The sequence below is a fragment of the Drosophila takahashii genome, chromosome 2R (genome assembly GCF_030179915.1).
Source record: "Drosophila takahashii strain IR98-3 E-12201 chromosome 2R, DtakHiC1v2, whole genome shotgun sequence".
In the NCBI taxonomy this organism is placed as follows: domain Eukaryota; kingdom Metazoa; phylum Arthropoda; class Insecta; order Diptera; family Drosophilidae; genus Drosophila; species Drosophila takahashii.
Window position 1 is genome coordinate 38,459,383 of NC_091679.1, and position 20,230 is coordinate 38,479,612.

The following is a 20,230-nucleotide window of genomic DNA, read 5'->3' on the forward strand; positions in this document are numbered from 1 at the left end:
CATTTCAAGAGTGAGCGTTGCAATTATAAAATCGTGTTTACATTTATTTACCCTAAGGAAATGTCTTGATAAAAAATCGTTCCCCAAATTCTTTGTGACTAATCAGTGATACTTAAGTTGTTCTATAAACGTTCTTTGGTTTGTGAATGCAATATATTTTGAAAGGTAATAATAAACTGCCTGCTAAAGGGAATATACCCTCTGAAAGTCAATAATAACAGGGTTAAACACCAGCTCCTTTTGACACCTCTTCAGGAATACCAAATTGAAATAAAATGTTAATGCTTCAATGTTTTTTATTCACACTTTGAAATTGGTGGGTGGATGTCCTCTGCCCGGAGGCGTGGTCAACAATGTCAACTGTCCTACTAGAAAAACCAGGAATTAGGGAATTTTCCTAAAAAGCTGGCCTAGGCACCTCTGCCCAATTGTCGGCCCTTTTGAGTTCCATTGTTGATATGGAAGGCTCCCTAGTTGGTGACGTCCAGGAGTCCATCATTCATAAAATTTATCTATGTAATTGGTTAAGTCAAGTTAAGAAAGCCATAAAACCAAGGCTAAAGAATGAGATTCAAATTCTTATGCTTTAGTTTTCTTTATTCACCACTTGATTTGTGTGGTTAGGTGTCACTTTAGTCATTTCGGTTTCTTGCCAAACAAAATTTTCCAAAAGTCAATGTAGTGGTCCTCTCCATCCCTAACGTTGGCATTGTTGACTCCCAAGTCGACGTCGTCCCAATATAAGATCAAAGGATCGAAGTTGTCGGCATTATCCAAAGCACAGGCATAGGCCAGGTACAGGACACCCACGATAACAAGGATTGTAAGACGCATCTTGTTTTCCGTTGGATTCGATTGATTTTTGTTCCAGACTTAAGTGCAACTGATGACTACTCTTCTCAACTGCAGGGCTTATATTTCACAGTTGGGTAACCGCCAATACCGCTAAATGTTTATGACATCTTCATTATGACGACGTCAAACTTTTGAAAAGATTTATTGAGTAGTTTTGACTGTCTTTGACTGCTTTTGGAAGTAATTGGCAATCATTGGAATGGAGCAATGTCGATCAGTCTTTTAAAATTAACAAACTTGGTGGATTAAAAATGCTATCCAATTTGGATATAAGACTTACTCATTATTGCCTACTAAAGTTGCTATTTTATTAGCCTAAACCCAATGAGAGGGTAATCATATTGAAATGCTTACAGAAAAAGTGAAAGAAGAAAATCCTTTAAAAGTGCTGAGGAAAAGAAGTGTTGTATTCAAAAAATATTCAAGAAAAACACATCAATACTTAAGTTATTAAAAGAGTGTTGATTGCTTTTTGTTTGAAAGGTTTTTCGAACACCTGGCTTTGGTGAATATAACTCAATAATAACAGGCCTAAACATCACCACCGTTCAACACCTCTTTAGAAATACCAAATGACAAGATAATTTTAATGCTTCAATGTTCTTTATTAACGCCTTGACATCCGTGGGCGGGTGTCCTTTTGACGTGGGGCAAGTGGTGGGTTTGGTCGGAGCCGTGTCAGGTGGACATTGGCCTATCGGCCGTACCAGCCACCACGACGTCCTCCCCAACCACCGCCACCCCATCCACCGCGATGTCCACCCCATCCACCGCCGCCCCATCCACCGCGGTGTCCTCCCCAGCCGCCGCCATATCCTCCTCGTCCCCAGCCGCCGTATCCCCATTGGCGGGCCTCTCGCTCTCCTTCGTTGGCATGGTTGGCTCCCTGGTCGGCGACGTCCAGGAGTCCGATCACCTGATCGTTGTTGGCGGCATCATCCAGGGCGTAGGCGTAGGCCAGGCACAGGACACCGATGAGGGCCAGGAGTGTTAGACGCATCTTAATTCGATTCGTTTGATTGCTGTTGAAGACTTGAGTGCAACTGATGATTTGTGGACTCAATCGCAGGCCTTATATTCGAAGATCTCGTCACCCGACGTTCCTGTTCTCATACGCATCAATAAGCCGGGGTCTCTCTACAGCCCCTCATAGCTCCACCACCATCTTCCCTCGCCTTACTCATACTTTAGAATACTATATACTACATATATTTACCTGGCCACAAGGTGCGATTGTTTAGGGGCTTTTTTGACCGGGTTCTGTTTTGCATCGTTATATTTCACCACACAATTATTACACTCTTTGTTATTTCGTCTGCCAGGTCTTCTTTATTTTTATTTGGTCATTTTTTGTTCGGCTGTCATTACTGAATCATTTAAAATTTAAATGTCTCATTTGCGAAAGTTGTCGGGATGCTGCTCCCAAAGTGGTTTCATGCATAGATCATTCGATCAGGGTTCGTCGTTCCTGTCAACAATTGGGACCTGTTTTATTTTATTGGTTTTTACTGGACTGCATCTGGCAGATAAACGTCAAGGGGATGGTCCATAAGCCATAAGCCACTTAATCAGCCAAGTCAAATATAGACTACTGGAACTTTCCATTTTTAATTTTCCATTTTTTCCATTAATTGTAGCTAATTGCACGTTAAGTATGCGTAATATCAATTAATCTTCCACGAGCTCATCATTGTGAAAGATCGCCTCTGACAGGTAAGGCCTATTTACTCTAGACAATATAAACCTGAGAGGATTTTAGAGGCAATTTAGTTGTAAAATGGAACATTACCCTTCAACCACTTCTACATCACAAGTTACTAAACATCTATTTAAAAAATTGATCTTATACAAGTTTTATAATCCCAATTATCGTATATATTCACAAGGATTCATATGAAAATGAGCTCGCGATTGTTTAATGAATGTCAAGATCGTCTTGTTTGCTCTAGACTCGAAAAAGTAAACAACTGGGGATTTACGAGTGCAAGCCATTGAACCTGAGCTGTCCATACAGGTTCCCCTCGAAATATCCCAAACGCTGTTTAATATTTTTCAAAACAAAAAACCATAATTTAATTGATTTGCTTAGGTCGCTCGTGCGCGTCAAAGAAAAAAACACGCCCACTGTTTTTTATTTGGGTTTATTTGGTGAATAAACTTAGGTTCCACCAAAATTTATATAATTCAGTCTGGAGCTTAGAAAGTTTTATAAAGTCAAAGCTCTTCTAGTTGAGTGTATATAAAGAAAAGAGGGCTTGTCATTTAAATACTCTTACAGAGGGTATATCCTCAATTTAATCAATTTGAGTATCAATTTAAGAGTATTAAACCGTTGGCTTTAATTTTCTTTTCTTTCTGCTTAGATTGTTCAATTAGTCATTGGGTAGAAAACAAATTGGGTAGAGGCCAAAGTATCAATTGGTCTGTCAAATGCTCACCAAACAAGTTAATATTACTTAGTCGTCAAATATATTACAGTACTTTTTTTCTTGTGGTTATTTCACAGGTTTTAAAAATGAGCTGAGTATTTAGACTCTATAGGTAAAAGTACATAAATATTTGTTGGTGTTTTTCTGAGGTGTAAAATAATATTTAAGTTGAGTTAACATTTCATGTATTCATGTTCGGATCACTATCTTTTAAAAAAGATTCTTTTTTTCTAAAATCAGGAAACCAGGTAAACATATATCTATAAAGCTACTCAAATTTTTATATCTTCTTTTTACTGTCAATAACAACTTTAAATTAATTTTAAAATAGTTTATTTTCATTGTAAAACGGATCATCAAAGTGAATTAATACTAGCGACCATAGTGCCCACCGTGATGTCCACGATGTCCGTAATGACCATGTCCACGATGTCCGTAATGTCCATGTCCACCGTAATGTCCGCGGCCATGTCCGCGAGCAATCCTCACTCCTCCTTCGCCATGGTCTCCTCCTTGATCGGCCACGCCCAGCAGGTCCTCCAGATTGGCTCCATTGTCGTTAAGGGCGAAGGCGTAGGCCAGACACAAGAGGCCAACAATGGACAGCAGGATCAGACGCATCTTGTAGAAACTTCAGTTAATTGTTGGTTGGATTGTTTTCGGCTTAAGCTTGGATCTTTGCTTTGAAGAAACTGTGAATCTCTGAGCTGAAGCTACGGTCTTTTATTCAGCCAACGATCCAGGGAAACTACCGATATTCCAGTTTTCTGCTTTTTATCTATTTTATCATAAAATTAATTGTAGCTAATTGCATGTTTAGCATTTGTAATATCAACTAATCAAATAAAAACACATATTAACGAGGTAAAAGACTAGTGACGATCGCACCTTCAACACCTAGCAATCTATTCCAGCCCTTTTTTCTTCACTCTTCACTCCATTGCAGCGTGCAGAATGAGAAAGTTATAGCAATACCTTTAAAATGATGTATCACTCGCTAGGATCGGACCATCACAGCAGCTTTTCAATTCTCCGGTTATATATAGTAGCCGCCTTTGCACTCCCTCCTGGTGCTCTTCGTCACTACGTGGCAGTCCACAGTGAAAAACCTGAGAGGTTTTTACAAGCAATTTAGTTGTAAAAAAAGAAAATTGCCCTTCAGCCACTTCTACTAGTTATTCAACATCTATTTTAAAAGCTGGCTAATACTTAATGATCTTATACAAGTTTTATAATCCCAATTATCGTATATATTCATAAGGATTCATATTTCATTAATTTTAATGTTAAGATCGACTTGTTTGATCCAGACTCGAAAAAGTAATCAAATGGGAATCTACGATTTTTCAAAACAAAAAATCATTTAATTGATTTTCTAAGTTATTTTTATAAAGCTAACCCAATGAAGAATTTCATAATTTCATAACAAAAGTTAACTCCCAGTCTTGAAAATAACTGTAAATTGGTTTTATAAAGGTTTGTTTTGTACAGTACAATGTGCCATCAAAGAAAATAAATTATATTATTTGCAGACTAACGACCATAGTGTCCACCGTGATGTCCATGTCCGCCACCACCTCCATAATGACCGTGTCCACCGCCGTAGTTTCCGTGACCACCGTAATGTCCGCCGTAACCTCCGCCGCCATGTCCGCGGGCAATCCTCTCTCCTCCTTCGGCATGGTTTTCTCCGTGATGGGCCACGCCCAGCAGATCCTCCAGATTGGCTCCATTGTCGTTCAGGGCGAAGGCGTAGGCCAGGCACAAGAGGCCAACGATGGACAGCAGGATCAGACGCATCTTGTAGATACTTTAGGTAAGATTGTTTTTTGTTTCAGCTTGGTTCTTTGCTTTGAGCAACTGTGAATCTCTGAGCTGCAGCTACGGTCTTTTATTCGGGCAACGATCCAGGGAATCTACCGATATTCCAGTTTTTTGTTTTTATTTTCTATTTTGGCAATTCTTCTTAACTGTTCATAGATTTAATGTTTCCCATAAAATGCCAAAACGTAAACAATTCAAATGGCTTTGTTTTGGTTGACTTGGCTATTAAAAAGCTTTCAAAAGCTTAGGTTTCTTTTTGACTTAATTGCGCTTTAATTTGAATATGAGAGCTTGAAAGAACTTTACCAAATGTTTATAATTATATTTGAGACAAGCTTTATTTAAAAGTTGGTATGGTTTTTGGGAAGCCACTGTGTTGAGATTGCTACCACCAGTAGCTACTATAGCTGTTGCTCCAGGGTCGATAAGAAACACTCCATCCTTTGTTCCACCCTCCATTCCATCCGCCGTTCCAACCTCCATTCCATCCGTCATTCCAGCCTCCACCCCATCCTGTATTCCAGCCTCCTCCCCATCCGCCAGACAGCCAGCGAGCTGGTCTTTCGCCTCCTTTCGCTTCCTGACCACCCAAATCAGCCAAATCATCTAGGGTGGCAGCAGCAGCAGGATCCTCCTTCATAGGATGGGCAAAAACCCCTCCCAAAAGAACCACAAAAGCCACAAAAAATATTAGCTGCATATTGACTATCCACAATTATTACTACTACTCAACTGATCTACACTGCTACCTTTTATACCTTACTGAATGCAGTTCTTCGCCCACTAATTAAAATTTATTTGCAAGTTGCAGACGAGAAGCTGAGAAGCCCTGACCCAACAGCTTTATATTTAACATATGGCGATAAATTTATTTAACACAATTTACATGACTAGAAGAGGTATCAACAGCAGACAAAACCAGAATTACATAAACTATCCTTAATAAAATGCATTGTATATTGTAACTTACCCAGAAGATGTTGTAAAACCCCGTCCCAATTAAAATTCCAATTTAACAAAAACAAATATTTATTTAATAAATGGGTTAATGAATTACGATAAATAACAACAATAGAATCGTAACAACTAATAGAATCAGCTATATAGAGAACATAACATATTAAAAACATAAGTTTGATTATAAAGTACTTGATTTTACTTTTAGCAAGAGTGCATTTTTAATCTATTTTCGAAAAAATAAATGTGAAATAAAGTAAAAAATTCTTAATTCGATTAGTAACAGAAATTTTGATGGCTTAACCTATCTATCTACCTATGAATATTTATAATACTGAGGGATTTATGGGTTAGCCGAGCAAACCGAGTAGACCGCTTAGGGCTTGCGGATTTGCTCCGGCACCTGCTGCGCCAGCTGCCCCGCCCCCATTCGCCAGCAGGGGGCGTAGGCTACTGCCGAGGGCCTGGCCCAAAATACCGGCTAACTGGGCTTGCTGGGCGGTCGAAAGCTGGGAGCTACCAGCACCAGTTAGAGCTCCTGCTCCAGCTCCAGCTCCAACTCCCACTCCCGATGTCGCGGGATTGTAGGAGGGAGAGCTTGAGATGCTAGCGGTGCTACCATAGCCTCCTCCTCCATTTGAGGGATAACCAACTGAGGCTGCTGATCCAATGGAGCTGTAGTTCGGTCTATATCCATAATACGGCTGCGGTCTCTGGTATCCATAGTTGTAGTAGTTGGGTCTATAATAGTTGGGTCTGTAGTAATTCTGGCCATAACCATAACCATAACCATAACCCGGATATCCATAGTTATAGCTGGGATACCCATATCCATAATTTGGTCTGTATCCATAACCAGGATAACCACCACCGCCGTAGTAGGAATCCTGGGGATCCGATTGGGTTCCTCCACCGCCGCCAGATGATCCTCCACCAGGTCTGATGGGTGGTCCTGCCGCCAGGGGAACATCGAAGAGGGGTCCTCCACCGCCCAATAGAAGAGGCGTCAGTAGACCCAGAGTCCTGCCCTGTGGACGATCATTCCTGGTTTTCTGGTTTTTCTGCCCAGAGACCGTTAAAAAAAGAAGGCTCAAAAGAGCCAGACGCGCGGGTAGAAACATTGCGAAACCGTCGAATGCAGATTAACAACTGAAGACCGACTGAAAAACCCAATAATATTATATACCACCTGCGTTCTTAAGTGAATTTCCAAATAGGTTTTGCCAAAAACAGAAAAACCAGTAGACCTTCGGAACCCTCAAAATAATAATGATCGCAGGCCGAGCGGAACTTTGCAAATCTTGGCCAGAACGTCATCAACTGGTTGGCGCCAAGCTGCTGCTGCTTTCACGCCCAGTTTCGAGATCGTCTTGTTTCTGGCCCAGTCTGCAGACGATCACACCCGACATTGACCTTGCCGAATGCCGAAAGTTGGCCAAATAAGTCAGCAATCTGTTTCACACCGTTAACTCGATCGCTCACTTCCGCGGGTTTTTTTCTTTGGTTCGCTTTTAAGCTTGTTTTATTTTTCATTCAAAAAGCCAATAACCGGGGGCGTTTCTGCTATATTTGTTGGCTATAATAATAAAGATTGTCAATAGCACAGTTAATTAGCGGGCTGGAGATCTATTCACCCCTGAGAAGATGCATTCGCATGAACGATTCTGAATCATCTTATATGGGCTGTATAAGAGCTGAGGTTCCCCGTTTTGAGTTTCTAGGGGTTTCGGGACTGTCTCGAATTATAATATTTGCACTAATTGACCGGTGTTTCGCCAGACGTGGAAATCTTTGCCTTTTAATTTGATTAAATATGGCTAGACGTCTGGGAGTGGGTCAAGCCGATTAGGCAATAAATACACCAGTGCCTTAATTAAGGAAGGCAATAAAAATCGATTAATATTATAATTAAAATTAAAAATCCTATTAACAAATCAATCCTATCTTATTTATGGTATTTTAATCATTTAAAGAGGCAAGTTTAAAAATGAGATTCTTGACAGTTTCGAGTTATGAATAAAATCAGCAGGTTAATTAATATGTAATTTTAATCAATCAAATTCATCTTATTATTGTTGTAAATTATGCAACATTCATTTGATATTTTACTTTATTAATCATGTTATCTCCATGAGTACATTTTGTATGCCGGTTTTACCCATCTTTATGATATACGATTTGTTTTGTTCAAATCTGTTACGTTTATATTGTTTTGCACGCTCATTTGCATTTCATTATTTTAAGTTTATTTTTGAAAAGACTCGAATACCGGTCAACAAACGGGTTTTACTTTCTCACTGAACCTTTTAATATTTACGCTTAAGCAGTTAATGTGCTTCCCCTGATCCACAAAAACATAAACCATTCTCAGGCGATAATGTAATTGCATTTAATTAACTGCGCAAAAATCTTGCGCAATCTTGGGTCAGTGATCACTTAAGAGCTGTTGACTGGTCTGCATTCAACCGTAGAAGTAAATCCCCATCTAGGGGGCTGGTCCAAAAAATGTGATGCTGACGGAACTATACACAGAAAAAAATCAATATACCTTCCAAATTTTCAAAAATTAATTGTATTTAAATGTAACATTTTTAGTTGTTAAAAAGAGTAGATATATAATAAATATAAAAGATGAAAAAGAAAATGTGAAAAACTAAAATTACATATGCAAAAATTTCAAAATGTTCCATTCTCGTTCCTCAGTGAACTTGTAAGCTTGTTTCTATTTTTGGGTTATTAATTTCTGGGACTCTTGATTTGTAGTCAACAATTGACGCGTCTGGGATTTCCGTTGACCTCAAGTTTTGGTGAAATCATCAGCATCATATGATAATTGCCCTACGGTTATAACTAATGATACTTGGATGCCATGTAGTGGGGCTATAGAACACTTACTCTTCAAACGGGACCTCCCCGCAGTAGTTGGCTATAAAAGATAGAACCCCGCGATGATTTGGTTGTAGAAAGTGTTTGATTGTCCAATATGAAACAATACGTGGTGTTTGCGCTCGTCTTCGTGACAATTCTCGTCCTGATCAGCGGACATCCGCTGGAGGATCAAAAGATTACCCTGGAGGATGCTGAGGCCCAGCCGGGAATCGATGATGGCACTGGAATCAGGGCTGCCCGTCACTTTGGCGGCGGATTCGGACGCGGTGGTGGTGGCTTCTGCTGCGGCGGAGGAGGCGGTGGCTACCGACGAGGAGGATTCGGCGGTGGTGGCTATCCAGGCGGTGGCTACGGTGGCTTTGGAGGAGGCGGTAGTGCCTCTGCCTCGGCGTCAGCTTCAGCCAGTTCCAGTTGGGGACGTAAATAATCGTAATTTGCTTGCTTTTAATTGAGACAAAAATAGACAAGTTTCGAAACGAAAACAAAAACATATGACTCTGTATTGTTTTGGGTGAGAATTGGGGGGCAGATTGCTTACGCACTCGCTTGAAAATACTACGCAAACAAAGGGAACCGGTCTACAAACGGTCTAATCAATGAATACGATCCATGTCTATTTTTCCCACAATTGAAAAATCTTCCAAAGCAAAGATTCTGCTGGTTCTAAACCATTTAATTAAAAATAGCACACCTGGACCATAAATATGGGATTAATTGTTGTGGTTTTGGAGCTGGATTGGTTGTTTTTGTTTATATCTTTTATAGCTAAATTTGATAACATGTTGCGAAATGCTTGTACAACCCAAAAGGAATCGCTAAATCTGGGATAATGTAACCTGTTTTCGAAACACACTCACTAATTGCCAAGTCAATAAAAAGCTAGTTCGATCAATTTCCAGACATCTGGGGTTGCGACAGGGTTTTTGCGGTTTTGCTTTGATGCACCCCCGAAAAACCTTTCGATCGGGTATTTCAATGGAAAATTACCTCCGAGTTCCTGGCACAACATTTCACGAGAGGAGATGAACTCCAGATTTCAGATTGCGTTTAATTGATGCTCCCCGGCGATCTTATGATTCACGACTTCTAATTAGCAAAGGCAAATATTTTCCACGCTCAATTGTGGAATTCATTTCCTTGGTAACTGGCAAGTTGTCAATATGATTCATGTTTATTTCTAAGTTTTTCGATAGTGCAATTAATTAGCGCCTCCCCCACAATGATATTTGTGCTATGCAATAAATATTTTGTAGGAAATGCAGTTTAACGATAATAATTATTTCAGCAAAGTTATGATGCCTTGGCTAAACGGTAATTAATTTTAGAACTTTGGGTCTTATTTAATTGTGGGCAGTCCAAAAATATCTCGAAACATGTCCCGAAATAAATGCTCAAAGTGTTCCATCACGCTGTAGACTTACTGGCACTGCGGTACACCGACCTTGTGGTTTTTCACTTCCAACGGATCCCAAAGAAAGAAAACATGACACGCCTATCTAAAATTTGAGAAAGATTTTTTTGTGGTTAGCAACCGCAGCCATAAATATATATTTTCAGACAAATAGCCAGTTTTGAGTTAAAGAAATAAGATTTAAATAACATATTTAAATTCAGTGTTGGGAAAGGTACTGTGTTTTTTTACCTAGGTAAGGTAAAAGGTATTGTCAAAAATAAATACCTAGGTAAGGTAAAGGTACTTAAATTTCCCAGTACCTAGGTAAAGGTAAAAGGTATTTATAAGGTATTTTTTATTTTTTATAATTTTTTTGTTTTGTTCAATGTAATCATTTAAACTTAAAATAAAACTAGTTTTCAGTTTTTAGTCGTCTTAATCAAACAATATCTTTTCATTTCATTTAAATTCAAATGTTTTAATTTTGTGCATATATTTTTAAACCACACGGCATGAATAATTTTATGCACGTATCACTTCATTAATGTATTTATGAAACCCTCATGTACATATTTGGCGCGCAAAAATTCCGTATGTAGAAACATTGACTATATATTGTGCATATGCATGTATATGCCGTTTGTTTACGTACATACGGCATTTTTGCGCGCCAAATACACTTTGGTTTCATAAATAAATTGATGTAGTGATGGGAACATACATACGTGCACAAAATTATATAAAAAAAACTGCGATTAGTTTTAACTTCACAAAACAAACAATAGAACGGCTGAATTATTAATGCTGCGTTCCGACTATTACAATTCTGAAACGAAACGATACAATGAAACGATACTACAGTGTCGCAGTCAGATTTGGCTATTTTAAATCAGAGCAATGTTTAATACCTATGTAAGTACCTTAATAATTCCAAAGGCATATAAAAATAAATACCTAGGTAAGGTAAAAGGTACTCAATTATTTGTATACCTAGTTAAGGTAAAAGGTATCACTAAATTGTACCTAGGTACGTACCTAGGTAAAAGTATCTAGGTATGTCCCAACACTGTTTAAATTACACAAATGAGAAAATTATTTAAAAATACTTAAAAATGTATAGAAGTTTTTTTAACATTTTCGACAGCTTTTAAAACTCGGTCGCTTTGTTGTTTTATAGAATTTCGACCTGATACGTCATAGATAGTTACTAAGAAATGGCTAATTGATGACCAATATTGGTGTTATATATAGGTTTCTCTGTGATCTCTCGAGGAGGCCAACTCCGCAAATGAATCATTCAACTTGGTTGGCGGTGCCTACCGCAACAAAAAGCAAAAGTCACGAAAGCAGAAAACCGCAAGAAATGCCTCCCCCTAAAGGGGTTCAGCCCCCAAATGACGTCACAAGCGGGGAGTATTGAGTACAAAAGCGGCCAAAAAGGCTGGATCGCATTGACGGAAATGCTGTGCGGCTCGATCCCTGCTAATTAAATCGAAAGATGCGCGGCAAATCAAATTAGTGCCCCAATACTGTCACCACTGGAATCTGGCTGACTGGGCGACGCGGTCTGTCATAACAATTAGCGCGTATTGGAGAAGATTTGCGGCTATAAAAGCCAAAGGCGGACGGGAGATAAGGCACAGAACCTCAAGGAACTCCAGCAGCACCACACATAGCCAGCTAAAAACTTATTACCAAAACCATACCATAAAAAAAAACACAAATACCTGATTAACATGAAGTGCGCCATCTCCTTCGTTGTGATCTCCGTGATCTTCGGTTTGAGCCTGATCCAAGCAGCTCCAATCGGCGATGACATCAAGGATCCAGGATTCGTTTCGGCCACGGATATTACAGGAGAACCAGTGCGACAGAAGCGAGCCAGTGCGGATTATTACCAGGGCGACTACTTCATCTGCTATCCCAAGAGTGCAGTGTACGGAAAGCATGGATACGGTGGATCCAATCGCAGATCCTACGATTCGGAGGACTATGCCCCTCACTATCTGGCCGATGATCCTTTGGCCGTTCGCCAGGCTCGTGCTGATGCCAGAAGAGCCGCCTACACCGACAGCTTTGGCAAATAAGTCCAGTTCTCCCACTTATTTTAAGGATACCAAAAGAACACATCTACAAAGTTAGGGAAATGCACAGGTCTAGCCTTAAAAGTGTTGTACAAATATTATTATTATTATTTATTGAACACAAAGAAAACTATGTTTAAACATACATGTACTGCAAATTTTATTTATCTGAAAATAGATAAAAGAATGAATAATGCTTTAGTTTTTAAAACAATTTTCTTTTCTTTTTTAGTGGAGAAAGTAATCTTTATTTACAGCAAAACTATATACAGTGTTTTGTCCCAAACAATATAACAATCAATTTGCATTCATTCCAAAAAAGCTAGTTAAAATAGGAATACTTTTAGCTGAGCCGCCAAATTAAGACAGAAAACACCAAGAAAGTTCCTGTTTTAGCTGTAAGCCTTTCAACCCAAAAACGTGATGTTACCCCGTATAAAAAAATGCCTTTTTTATTTAAAGTTCAAGTGAGAAATTTAGATTTTCACCTATTTTATTAAAACATTTATACCGACTAGTGTGCTTTTATGTAATTAAACCAAATCTTATTGTTCACTTTATCTAAATGCGTTAATCAGTTTTATTAGGGTCCATGTACATAAAAATTATTGTGTTAAACATTTTTATTATTAAACATTTATTATTTAATTTAGAAATGTTGTAAACGATATTTTAATAGCATACCTTTAGGCTGTGGCTAAAACTGAGTCCAGACTCTTAATTTCATCTTCAGACATAGCCGCCCCCGCTTTACCCACCAGGTATGAGATATATATAACCCCAGAGTTCGGAGCGACTCATCTGGTGAGCAGCGATTTTCTGCAAGGCGAACTCCGTGCGCTGAGACATTTCGCACCTTATTTGCCTTGGGCATTAGTCTAAAAGTGTGAATTGTTTATAAAGAGATTACAAAACCGAAGACAGGCGGCCGCTCAGTGGGCCGCAGTGTTCGACTTTTGCTGCCATAAAATCACTTTAGACGAAAAACCAAGGCGGATAATTGCAAAAGAAAGTTTTCACCGATCGGCCTCGGCATAAAAGGGGATTTCGTCGAGCCGGAAGCAAACAGTCGCATCCAGAGATTGCTACCGAAATGACCAAGTTTGTTGCGAAGAAAGCCCTCCTGCTGCTTTCCCTGCTCCTTTTGGGCAATGTGGAAGCGAGGCCGCAGGATCAGGATCAGCGAGTTCGAAAGGAGCGCCAGCTGAAGATGGCTGCCTCAGCGGATCCGGATGTAAAGATGGTAGCGAATGTTACTCCGACGGCAGGATCTCAGCCCATGACGATGACCATGGGCATGCCGATGAACCAGATGGCCCTGAGTTCGGTGGGCGGCCAGTTGGTGAGGTATCCCAACTATCCTGGCCTCATATATCCCGGAATTGCCCCGCAACCTGGCCTAAATGGCATTCCCGGCCTGCAGACGAACATAGCCAACAACTATCCCGGGTATCCGGATCCCAATTTGGCAGGATCAGCTCCTGGCTACGGCTCCTTTGGATCCTTTGGCTATCCCGGCGTGCCGTCCATGTACGGCAGCTCACCGTTGTATCCCAATCCCCAGCTGCCCAATGGATTTGTGCCCAATCCTGCCGTGGATAACTTTCAGTCGCTGAACAGCATTGTCAACATGGCCAATGTTCAGGGATTGCAGAGTGGTGCAAACTCAGGACTCTATCCTGCACCTCAGGGATTGGGAGGTGGAAACACTGGACTCTATCCTGCCCCTCAGGGTGGCTTCGGTGGCTTCAGTTCAGGTCCATATCCAGCACCCCAGGGATTTGGTGGAGCCACCACCGGACTGTATCCAGTGCCGCAGGTCAACATGCAGGGATTGTATCCACCACCCGGTGGTTTTCTGGAGCGCATGAACATGCAGGCCTACGCCCCAGGCTTCTAAATGGGTTGCGAAGCTCTCTATTAATAATAAGATAATTTATTCTATTTATTTTGGAAAATACAAGAACATTTAAACACAAGATAGCCAAGCATTTTAACTATTTTTACAAACGATTTATTAAGGGGTTAAGGGTATTGTTCTAACCTTTTGTTGATAGGCTTGCCATCTAGTTTAGCTTGGATAATATCTATATATATAAAAGTCATTTTATAATTTTTAGAAACAAGCCTAAACTAGCAACTGTAGATAGGGTTTTGGCTTAGAAAGGATTTCTGACGCCACTAGTCACAAAATATTTGTAAAGGCCATAAATGCTTAAAAAAGGAAAGGTTCACAAACAATTTAGATGATTGACAGATGTCTACCCTCGTTCTCCAACAGAATATACATACCATATATAACCAAAAAAGAGTACTCTCTTTTGAAACGCTAATTAAGCAGCAGGTGTCAAGTGCAAGGTTGGTAATTTGGCAAATTTAGCAAACGGGGCCAAGAGGACAAGTCTTGAAAGTGAAACGAACATGCTGATTCACACCCGCAGAGGCATTGAACAATTTTCTTTTCCTATCGATTTTCCCGTAGAGATAAAGATACCTTTTTCCACTCCGATTTACGATCCACAGTGATTTGTTGGCCTGCGTAATGTGTATTTATCTGAGTACCTGAGTACCATTGATAAGTCGGGCAGGTAGTTGGGTCGCCTCATATGTCGGGGGTAATCCGATAATGGAATGTGTATTTAGCTGGGTATAAGAACCCGAACTGTAAGGTCAAAGGGCACCAGTCTTTCAAGAACCATTGCACCATGAACTACTCCGCGTTTTTTTACATTTTCATGGTTTCACCCATAATCTTAGTATTTCTTATGGACTTTTGTGACTGCAAACCCTGGAGGCCATCAAACGAAGCTGGCTACGATGCCAGTCTGGATCCCGTGGTCTGGTCGCGACCCTTTGCCCCGGAGCAGATTAGAAAAACCCGCTATAATATGATTCCAGAACCGAGAAGCAAGCATCGTCACCGTCAATCCTCGAAACTATGGTACCAAAAACCCATAACCACATATCCCAAACATTTTGTCAATGCAAAATACTACAAGAGATTCCTGAGAAGACAGCAACGACTTGCGGCACGTGAGAGATACACACACTGGAGCCAATAGACCCCCAATTTTATACATACCCCATAGGTGCTAAGCAAAAATATCTTAATATCTAGTAATTAACGTAATAAACATAAGACAAACTAGCTGCTTTTTATTCGCTTCGATTAGCAGGAGTTCTAGATTTCTAATTCTTAAAAATCGAGGGGGAGGCGCCATCCTAACCTTATCCAAAACAAACTCAGACTAAGGTCAACGCGATTACGTTTCAAGACCATCAACCTGGTAATCGCAATTGCAAACATGATGTAACTATCGTTTAGGCCCAAGCTAAAGACCTGAGCAAACCCAACCCATTTGTACTCCCTCTTTGCTCACTCTTTTCTGAAAGACCAAAACTCAGCCAAAACCCATCCCAAAAGTCTAACAAAAAGTTTGGATGAATGAAAGTACGAGTATATTTGGTCAAGATCGCAGATAGCAGATCGCAGCCGTTGCTGGGCCCACCGATTGGATTTGTTGACTCTACGAATTAGCAACTCTTCGCACGAGCCCAAGACCCAGACCAGAAGTATATAAACCTAGTTGTCATGGCACTTGGTATTAAGTACCAATCCGGCCAGCATCCATTAATCACCAATCTCTTCGAATCCCTTCGAGAAGCAGCAGCACCAGAAAAATGAAGTTCCTCGTTCTGAGTCTCGCCCTGATCGCCATGATTTCCTGCTCCCTGGCCCTTCCTGTGGATCTGCAGCTGGAGAATGGCGAACCACTGACTCTGCTGGAATTGGATGCGGAACAGGATCCCCAAGTGGATGAACTGGAGGGCGAGCGAGTGGTCCGAGGCCTGGGCGGCCTAGGAGGATTGGGCGGCAAGTTCGGCGGCTTCGGAGGACTCGGCGGCCTGAAGGGTGGATTCGGTGGCCTGGGACACGGCTTCGGCGGTGGATTCGGTGGACACGGTTTCGGTGGCGGTTTCGGAGGACTCGGCAGCTTCAAGAGCCTGTTCAACAAGAAGTTCCGCTAAGGCACAAGCATGCATCCAAATCTTAGTCTAAGAATTTCGTAATAAAGCTTAGTTAGGTAAAGTTAAAAGTTCCTCGTTTGATATATGGGATTCAGGGCTCCATAGAATTGCAGTTCCGGCTCTGGAGTTGTGGTGGTAATACCCATCCTTGTCTTGACGGTGGGGGGTGTGGTTGTTTTTGGCTGAAAGCGACTGATCACCTGATGCAACTGACTGGCAAAATTTCGCCAAAGTTGAAAGGGTTTCGGAACTGCAAGGGGATTTATTTAGAATTTTAAAGAAAGGTAAGCCAAAAATATTTAAAAAGTTAAAAATAGCATTTATTTAGAGAATTACAATGACATGAAATAATGTAGCTAATAAAATTTAACCTTAAGAAAATATAATTTAACGAATTTTCAGTGTTCAAAATATTTAAAATTTTTAAAATATTTATGTTTCTTAAAAGTCATGGAAAATTATATCTCAACCTAACTTTTTTTTAACACTTGTAAGATATACCATACATTACCTAAACTTTGCGAAGGTGCCACTTGTGGATCGAATTCCCGCTCATCCAGAGCTGCAACCAGCACCACAGTGATCCACAGCAGCAGCAGGCGCAACATTTTTGGAGCCCAACCGCGTGGCCCTCTTATAAACACCTCCAATCTCAGCTTTCCCCCACCATAAACATAAACCCAATGTGTTACATTAATAAACCGTAATAAACAACCGATTGAATGGACTTGCATAAGGTAAACAAATTTTATTGCTCCCAAAGGGGCAAGAGTACAAAAGAAGTATCACATTTAGAGGGCACATTTAAATCCAAGTCAACTGATTAACCATAGAAACCACCGCCGTAGTAGCCACCGCGTCCACGATAGCGGGTGCGGGTCACATATCGGGTTCTCTGGAAACCACCGCCGTAGCCGCCGCCGAAACCACCGCCATAGTACGGTGGTGGTGGTGGGCCAAAGAAGGGCGGTGGTGGAGGTCCAAAGGGTGGTGGTCCAAAGTACTGGCGCACTTTCCTGACATTCTCATCCGTAGAATCCACCTGATCTGTTTCTCCAGCCTCCAAGAGCTGCACAGTGCCGGGTTCCTCCTTCACGACTTCCGTTTCCACTTCATCGGCTCTTACAATATTGCACAATAAGAGTGCCACAATACCGAAGAAAAATAATATCCGCTTGCTATCCATTTCGCTGTCGTATTCCTTCTCAAACCTCGTCAAATACTAAAACTCATCGGCCACCTAGGCTTTAATTTATAGCCAAACATTTGCCAAGAACACCCAGCGATCTGATCTCATAAACAAAGGAGGTTCATTGGCTTTTGCTGATTGCCATTGAGTGTCTTTTTTTACATTTTTCGTCTAATTTCAATCTCAGCCAAGCAAAGCCCGCGAGAATAATTATTAACTTGAAAAAACTCACAAAATCGTATACACAAATACATTAGGTTGACCCAATCTTAATGTGTTGGATGAAATAAAATATGATGCGGAAGTGTGAGCGACAGTGGAACAAAATATAGATCGAATGTGTAACTTGATACGCAACTGATCGAGATATCAAGAGAGAAAACAGAGAAAATAAAATATTACACGGATCTTGTAACAGTATGGCATCTAAAAATTCTACTGAAAGTTTAAACAAAATTATAGGAAATAAAATCTGAGCAAAACATATAACACTTATAATAAAATTTATAAAGGTAAATATTTTTGTGAGTGGAGGAAAATGAAATTGGTTCTGAAATATCATAATTGGTTCGTATCTTATAAAGAGGGATAACTGATAAGTTATCAATGTAAGAACCATAACCTTGAACTTAGAAATTATATGATGGCATATATCACATAGCACTCACATATCATATAACATTACAATGCAACATTTAATCCGTCCTCAGCGATTACAAATTAGCAATCCGATTACCCGGTATCCAATAGCTCTCCAAGCCAGCCAACTTGACCCACTGTAGTCGCTTGATGGCTCGTTGTTTACCACTCAAAAAGCCCATCCGCCTCGCCTCGCGCGATTTTCGGCATATATATAGTAAAGCAAACACCAGCGAGAGACTCTTCCAGAAATATCAACGAAAAACCAACAATCAGTTGGCGACGGAATATGCAAGCTCATCGAATTTGTTGATTCCAAACACTCGGCAAAATGAAACTCGATCTCGCAGTACTTTTGTTTATTCATTGTTTACACTACAGAGGGTCTCGAGACAAACACACTTGGATTTATTCGGAAAGATCTAGCCAAAGAAGCCGCCTTTGAATTTGGCAAAACCCACGGCACCACCAACGAAAGCACCGCCTCCTCCAATGCCTCCAAGTCCTCCCAATCCTCCGGCTGCTGGGTAACCTCCTCCATAGCCTCCATAACCATAACCATAACTAGGGATCGTTTGAACGGTGGAAATGCTGGAAACTACGGGTACAGTGGTGATTATGGGCACGGTGGAGACAACAGGAACTGTTTGAATAGCGGGTGCTGCCACTATGGGGGCAGCTACTCCTCCGCCGCCGATGATCCCGCCTCCCACGATTCCACCTCCTACTACTCCACCACCTCCAAATCCTCCAATGTGCCGGGGTTTCCGTATGCTCTCCTCATCGCCGCTGGAGAGGATCGGTGTGCTACTGACCACGACGCACGCCAAGACGAGCAGGTAGACCGTTTGCCACAACATGATGGGGTTAACTGTTTGGTCTGCCCCACTCCCAGCTGCTTATTTATGCAAATTAATTAGTGGTCACTGTTTGCACTTCCAATTGGCGTATTGGGGCGCCCGGCATAGAAAAAAACCCCGAAAACTCTAAGGCCCAAGCACTGTTTTTCTTGGCGGTTCTACTTAGTAGGGGAATCATGGTTTTGCCCACTGGCTAGTGGTTCACACCTCATCATCGTCATCATCGTTTGTAGTCATCGAAGGTCGCTGGCCAGGGCATTAAAAACCAGGTGATTGCGGGTAAGGTAACTCAAAACGTTATTGGACACTCAGCCAAGATGAAGTGCGATCTGCAAGTGCCAATTTTGCTGTTACTGGGAGTTAGCGCTTGGCGAACTGCGGCTCATTCCCTGGGAGGCGGTGGAATCGGAGCTGTTGGAGGAGTGGGAGCTATTGGTGGTATTGGAGCCATTGGAGGAGTTGGTGGAATTGGAGGAGCAGCAGTACAACAAGTGCCCGTTGTCCAGCAAGTTCCCGCTGTCCAGCAAGTGCCCATTGTGCAACAAGTGCCCGTCATCCAACAGCAACCGCAGGCTCTGGCACTCGGAGGAGGAGGTGGATTTATTGGCGGCGGGATCGGAGGAGGTGCCGGATTTGGTCACTACAAGGAAAGCTATCGTGTGCGATCGAGAGGATTCGGTGGTGGCTACCGCGCCCGGTACGACAAAAAGTTTGGAGGAGGATTCGCTGGATTCGGAGCTGCTGCGGGAGCCGGTGCAGCGGGAGGTGGATTGCTGGGATAAACAATACAAAATAATGTAGTTCAATTAGTAATTTTAATAAAAGTTTTTTTTTACAAGAACCCCTAATAGGTTTTTCCGATTTACTGTTTAAAAAATTGGGTTACTCTTAGATTTTAAACTAAACTTAACACTCACAAAGTTTTTAAAAAAGTTTTAAAGTTTTAATCTAAACGCTTATAAATATTTACATTCTGCATATTTAAATTTTAATATCAATCTTACCAATTTCTTAAAATTCTTCATTTTCTCCTAAGAAATCGTTTTCTTTTAGTACAGTTCGTTCATAATATTTTTTGAGAT

General features: G+C 41.0%; 13 protein-coding genes across 13 annotated transcripts; 6 read left to right on the forward strand and 7 right to left on the reverse strand.

Annotated features, from left to right (window-relative positions):
- Nucleotides 1-1,439: 1,439 nt before the first annotated feature.
- LOC108058775 (neuropeptide-like protein 32) lies at nucleotides 1,440-1,913 on the reverse strand. Its single transcript, XM_017143711.3, has one exon. It carries the CDS (start codon nucleotides 1,853-1,855, stop codon nucleotides 1,550-1,552), a length of 306 nt encoding a protein of 101 aa, XP_016999200.1. The 5' UTR covers nucleotides 1,856-1,913; the 3' UTR covers nucleotides 1,440-1,549.
- Nucleotides 1,914-4,817: 2,904 nt separating this feature from the next.
- On the reverse strand, nucleotides 4,818-5,084 carry LOC108058774 (uncharacterized). The gene has a single exon (XM_017143710.2). The coding sequence runs from the start codon at nucleotides 5,082-5,084 to the stop codon at nucleotides 4,818-4,820; it is 267 nt and encodes an 88-aa protein (XP_016999199.2).
- Nucleotides 5,085-5,407: 323 nt separating this feature from the next.
- Nucleotides 5,408-5,964, reverse strand: LOC108058753 (uncharacterized). Its single transcript, XM_017143686.2, has 2 exons — nucleotides 5,943-5,964; nucleotides 5,408-5,813 (listed from the first exon to the last, which is right to left on the reverse strand). Exons 1-2 carry the CDS (start codon nucleotides 5,962-5,964, stop codon nucleotides 5,494-5,496), a joined length of 342 nt encoding a protein of 113 aa, XP_016999175.2. The 3' UTR covers nucleotides 5,408-5,493.
- A 155-nt stretch (nucleotides 5,965-6,119) lies between these two features.
- Nucleotides 6,120-7,186, reverse strand: LOC108058778 (pupal cuticle protein Edg-91). The gene has a single exon (XM_017143714.3). It carries the CDS (start codon nucleotides 7,184-7,186, stop codon nucleotides 6,416-6,418), a length of 771 nt encoding a protein of 256 aa, XP_016999203.2. The 3' UTR covers nucleotides 6,120-6,415.
- Nucleotides 7,187-9,000: 1,814 nt separating this feature from the next.
- Listericin (listericin) lies at nucleotides 9,001-9,444 on the forward strand. The gene has a single exon (XM_017143706.3). The coding sequence runs from the start codon at nucleotides 9,049-9,051 to the stop codon at nucleotides 9,379-9,381; it is 333 nt and encodes a 110-aa protein (XP_016999195.2). The 5' UTR covers nucleotides 9,001-9,048; the 3' UTR covers nucleotides 9,382-9,444.
- A 2,559-nt stretch (nucleotides 9,445-12,003) lies between these two features.
- Nucleotides 12,004-12,574, forward strand: LOC108058773 (uncharacterized). The gene has a single exon (XM_017143709.3). It carries the CDS (start codon nucleotides 12,084-12,086, stop codon nucleotides 12,432-12,434), a length of 351 nt encoding a protein of 116 aa, XP_016999198.2. The 5' UTR covers nucleotides 12,004-12,083; the 3' UTR covers nucleotides 12,435-12,574.
- An 885-nt stretch (nucleotides 12,575-13,459) lies between these two features.
- LOC108058769 (collagen alpha-2(IV) chain) lies at nucleotides 13,460-14,376 on the forward strand. Its single transcript, XM_044393305.2, has 2 exons — nucleotides 13,460-14,086; nucleotides 14,132-14,376. The coding sequence occupies exons 1-2, from the start codon at nucleotides 13,525-13,527 to the stop codon at nucleotides 14,329-14,331; spliced, it is 762 nt and encodes a 253-aa protein (XP_044249240.1). The 5' UTR covers nucleotides 13,460-13,524; the 3' UTR covers nucleotides 14,332-14,376.
- Nucleotides 14,377-15,125: 749 nt separating this feature from the next.
- LOC108058777 (uncharacterized) lies at nucleotides 15,126-15,528 on the forward strand. Its single transcript, XM_017143713.3, has one exon. It carries the CDS (start codon nucleotides 15,137-15,139, stop codon nucleotides 15,491-15,493), a length of 357 nt encoding a protein of 118 aa, XP_016999202.2. The 5' UTR covers nucleotides 15,126-15,136; the 3' UTR covers nucleotides 15,494-15,528.
- Nucleotides 15,529-16,112: 584 nt separating this feature from the next.
- Nucleotides 16,113-16,554, forward strand: LOC108058766 (uncharacterized). Its single transcript, XM_017143701.3, has one exon. It carries the CDS (start codon nucleotides 16,113-16,115, stop codon nucleotides 16,458-16,460), a length of 348 nt encoding a protein of 115 aa, XP_016999190.2. The 3' UTR covers nucleotides 16,461-16,554.
- On the reverse strand, nucleotides 16,523-17,194 carry LOC108058767 (uncharacterized). The gene is made up of 2 exons (XM_017143702.2): nucleotides 16,972-17,194; nucleotides 16,523-16,710 (listed from the first exon to the last, which is right to left on the reverse strand). The coding sequence occupies exons 1-2, from the start codon at nucleotides 17,192-17,194 to the stop codon at nucleotides 16,523-16,525; spliced, it is 411 nt and encodes a 136-aa protein (XP_016999191.2).
- On the reverse strand, nucleotides 17,186-17,669 carry LOC108058768 (uncharacterized). The gene has a single exon (XM_017143703.3). The coding sequence runs from the start codon at nucleotides 17,644-17,646 to the stop codon at nucleotides 17,284-17,286; it is 363 nt and encodes a 120-aa protein (XP_016999192.2). The 5' UTR covers nucleotides 17,647-17,669; the 3' UTR covers nucleotides 17,186-17,283.
- Nucleotides 17,670-18,412: 743 nt separating this feature from the next.
- On the reverse strand, nucleotides 18,413-19,234 carry LOC108058761 (uncharacterized). Its single transcript, XM_017143694.3, has one exon. The coding sequence runs from the start codon at nucleotides 19,146-19,148 to the stop codon at nucleotides 18,711-18,713; it is 438 nt and encodes a 145-aa protein (XP_016999183.2). The 5' UTR covers nucleotides 19,149-19,234; the 3' UTR covers nucleotides 18,413-18,710.
- On the forward strand, nucleotides 19,205-19,981 carry LOC108058760 (uncharacterized PE-PGRS family protein PE_PGRS24). Its single transcript, XM_017143693.3, has one exon. The coding sequence runs from the start codon at nucleotides 19,466-19,468 to the stop codon at nucleotides 19,928-19,930; it is 465 nt and encodes a 154-aa protein (XP_016999182.2). The 5' UTR covers nucleotides 19,205-19,465; the 3' UTR covers nucleotides 19,931-19,981.
- The last annotated feature ends 249 nt before the right edge of the window (nucleotides 19,982-20,230 follow it).

Excerpts from the sequence above, each read along its gene's own strand:
- LOC108058778 (XM_017143714.3), bottom strand. The coding sequence starts at position 7,186 with ATGTTTCTACCCGCGCGTCTGGCTCTTTTGAGCCTTCTTTTTTTAACG.
- LOC108058761 (XM_017143694.3), bottom strand. The coding sequence starts at position 19,148 with ATGTTGTGGCAAACGGTCTACCTGCTCGTCTTGGCGTGCGTCGTGGTC.
- LOC108058775 (XM_017143711.3), bottom strand. The coding sequence starts at position 1,855 with ATGCGTCTAACACTCCTGGCCCTCATCGGTGTCCTGTGCCTGGCCTAC.
- LOC108058766 (XM_017143701.3), top strand. The coding sequence starts at position 16,113 with ATGAAGTTCCTCGTTCTGAGTCTCGCCCTGATCGCCATGATTTCCTGC.
- LOC108058769 (XM_044393305.2), top strand. The coding sequence starts at position 13,525 with ATGACCAAGTTTGTTGCGAAGAAAGCCCTCCTGCTGCTTTCCCTGCTC. Across the intron at positions 14,087-14,131 it reads CAATGTTCAGGGATTGCAGA|GTGGAAACACTGGACTCTAT; the intron begins GTGGTGCAAACT and ends AGGGATTGGGAG.
- Listericin (XM_017143706.3), top strand. The coding sequence starts at position 9,049 with ATGAAACAATACGTGGTGTTTGCGCTCGTCTTCGTGACAATTCTCGTC.
- LOC108058753 (XM_017143686.2), bottom strand. The coding sequence starts at position 5,964 with ATGTTAAATATAAAGCTGTTGG. Across the intron at positions 5,814-5,942 it reads GTTAAATATAAAGCTGTTGG|TCAATATGCAGCTAATATTT; the intron begins GTCAGGGCTTCT and ends AATTGTGGATAG.
- LOC108058760 (XM_017143693.3), top strand. The coding sequence starts at position 19,466 with ATGAAGTGCGATCTGCAAGTGCCAATTTTGCTGTTACTGGGAGTTAGC.
- LOC108058773 (XM_017143709.3), top strand. The coding sequence starts at position 12,084 with ATGAAGTGCGCCATCTCCTTCGTTGTGATCTCCGTGATCTTCGGTTTG.
- LOC108058768 (XM_017143703.3), bottom strand. The coding sequence starts at position 17,646 with ATGGATAGCAAGCGGATATTATTTTTCTTCGGTATTGTGGCACTCTTA.
- LOC108058767 (XM_017143702.2), bottom strand. The coding sequence starts at position 17,194 with ATGCAAGTCCATTCAATCGGTTGTTTATTACGGTTTATTAATGTAACA. Across the intron at positions 16,711-16,971 it reads GGCACCTTCGCAAAGTTTAG|TTCCGAAACCCTTTCAACTT; the intron begins GTAATGTATGGT and ends ATCCCCTTGCAG.
- LOC108058777 (XM_017143713.3), top strand. The coding sequence starts at position 15,137 with ATGAACTACTCCGCGTTTTTTTACATTTTCATGGTTTCACCCATAATC.
- LOC108058774 (XM_017143710.2), bottom strand. The coding sequence starts at position 5,084 with ATGCGTCTGATCCTGCTGTCCATCGTTGGCCTCTTGTGCCTGGCCTAC.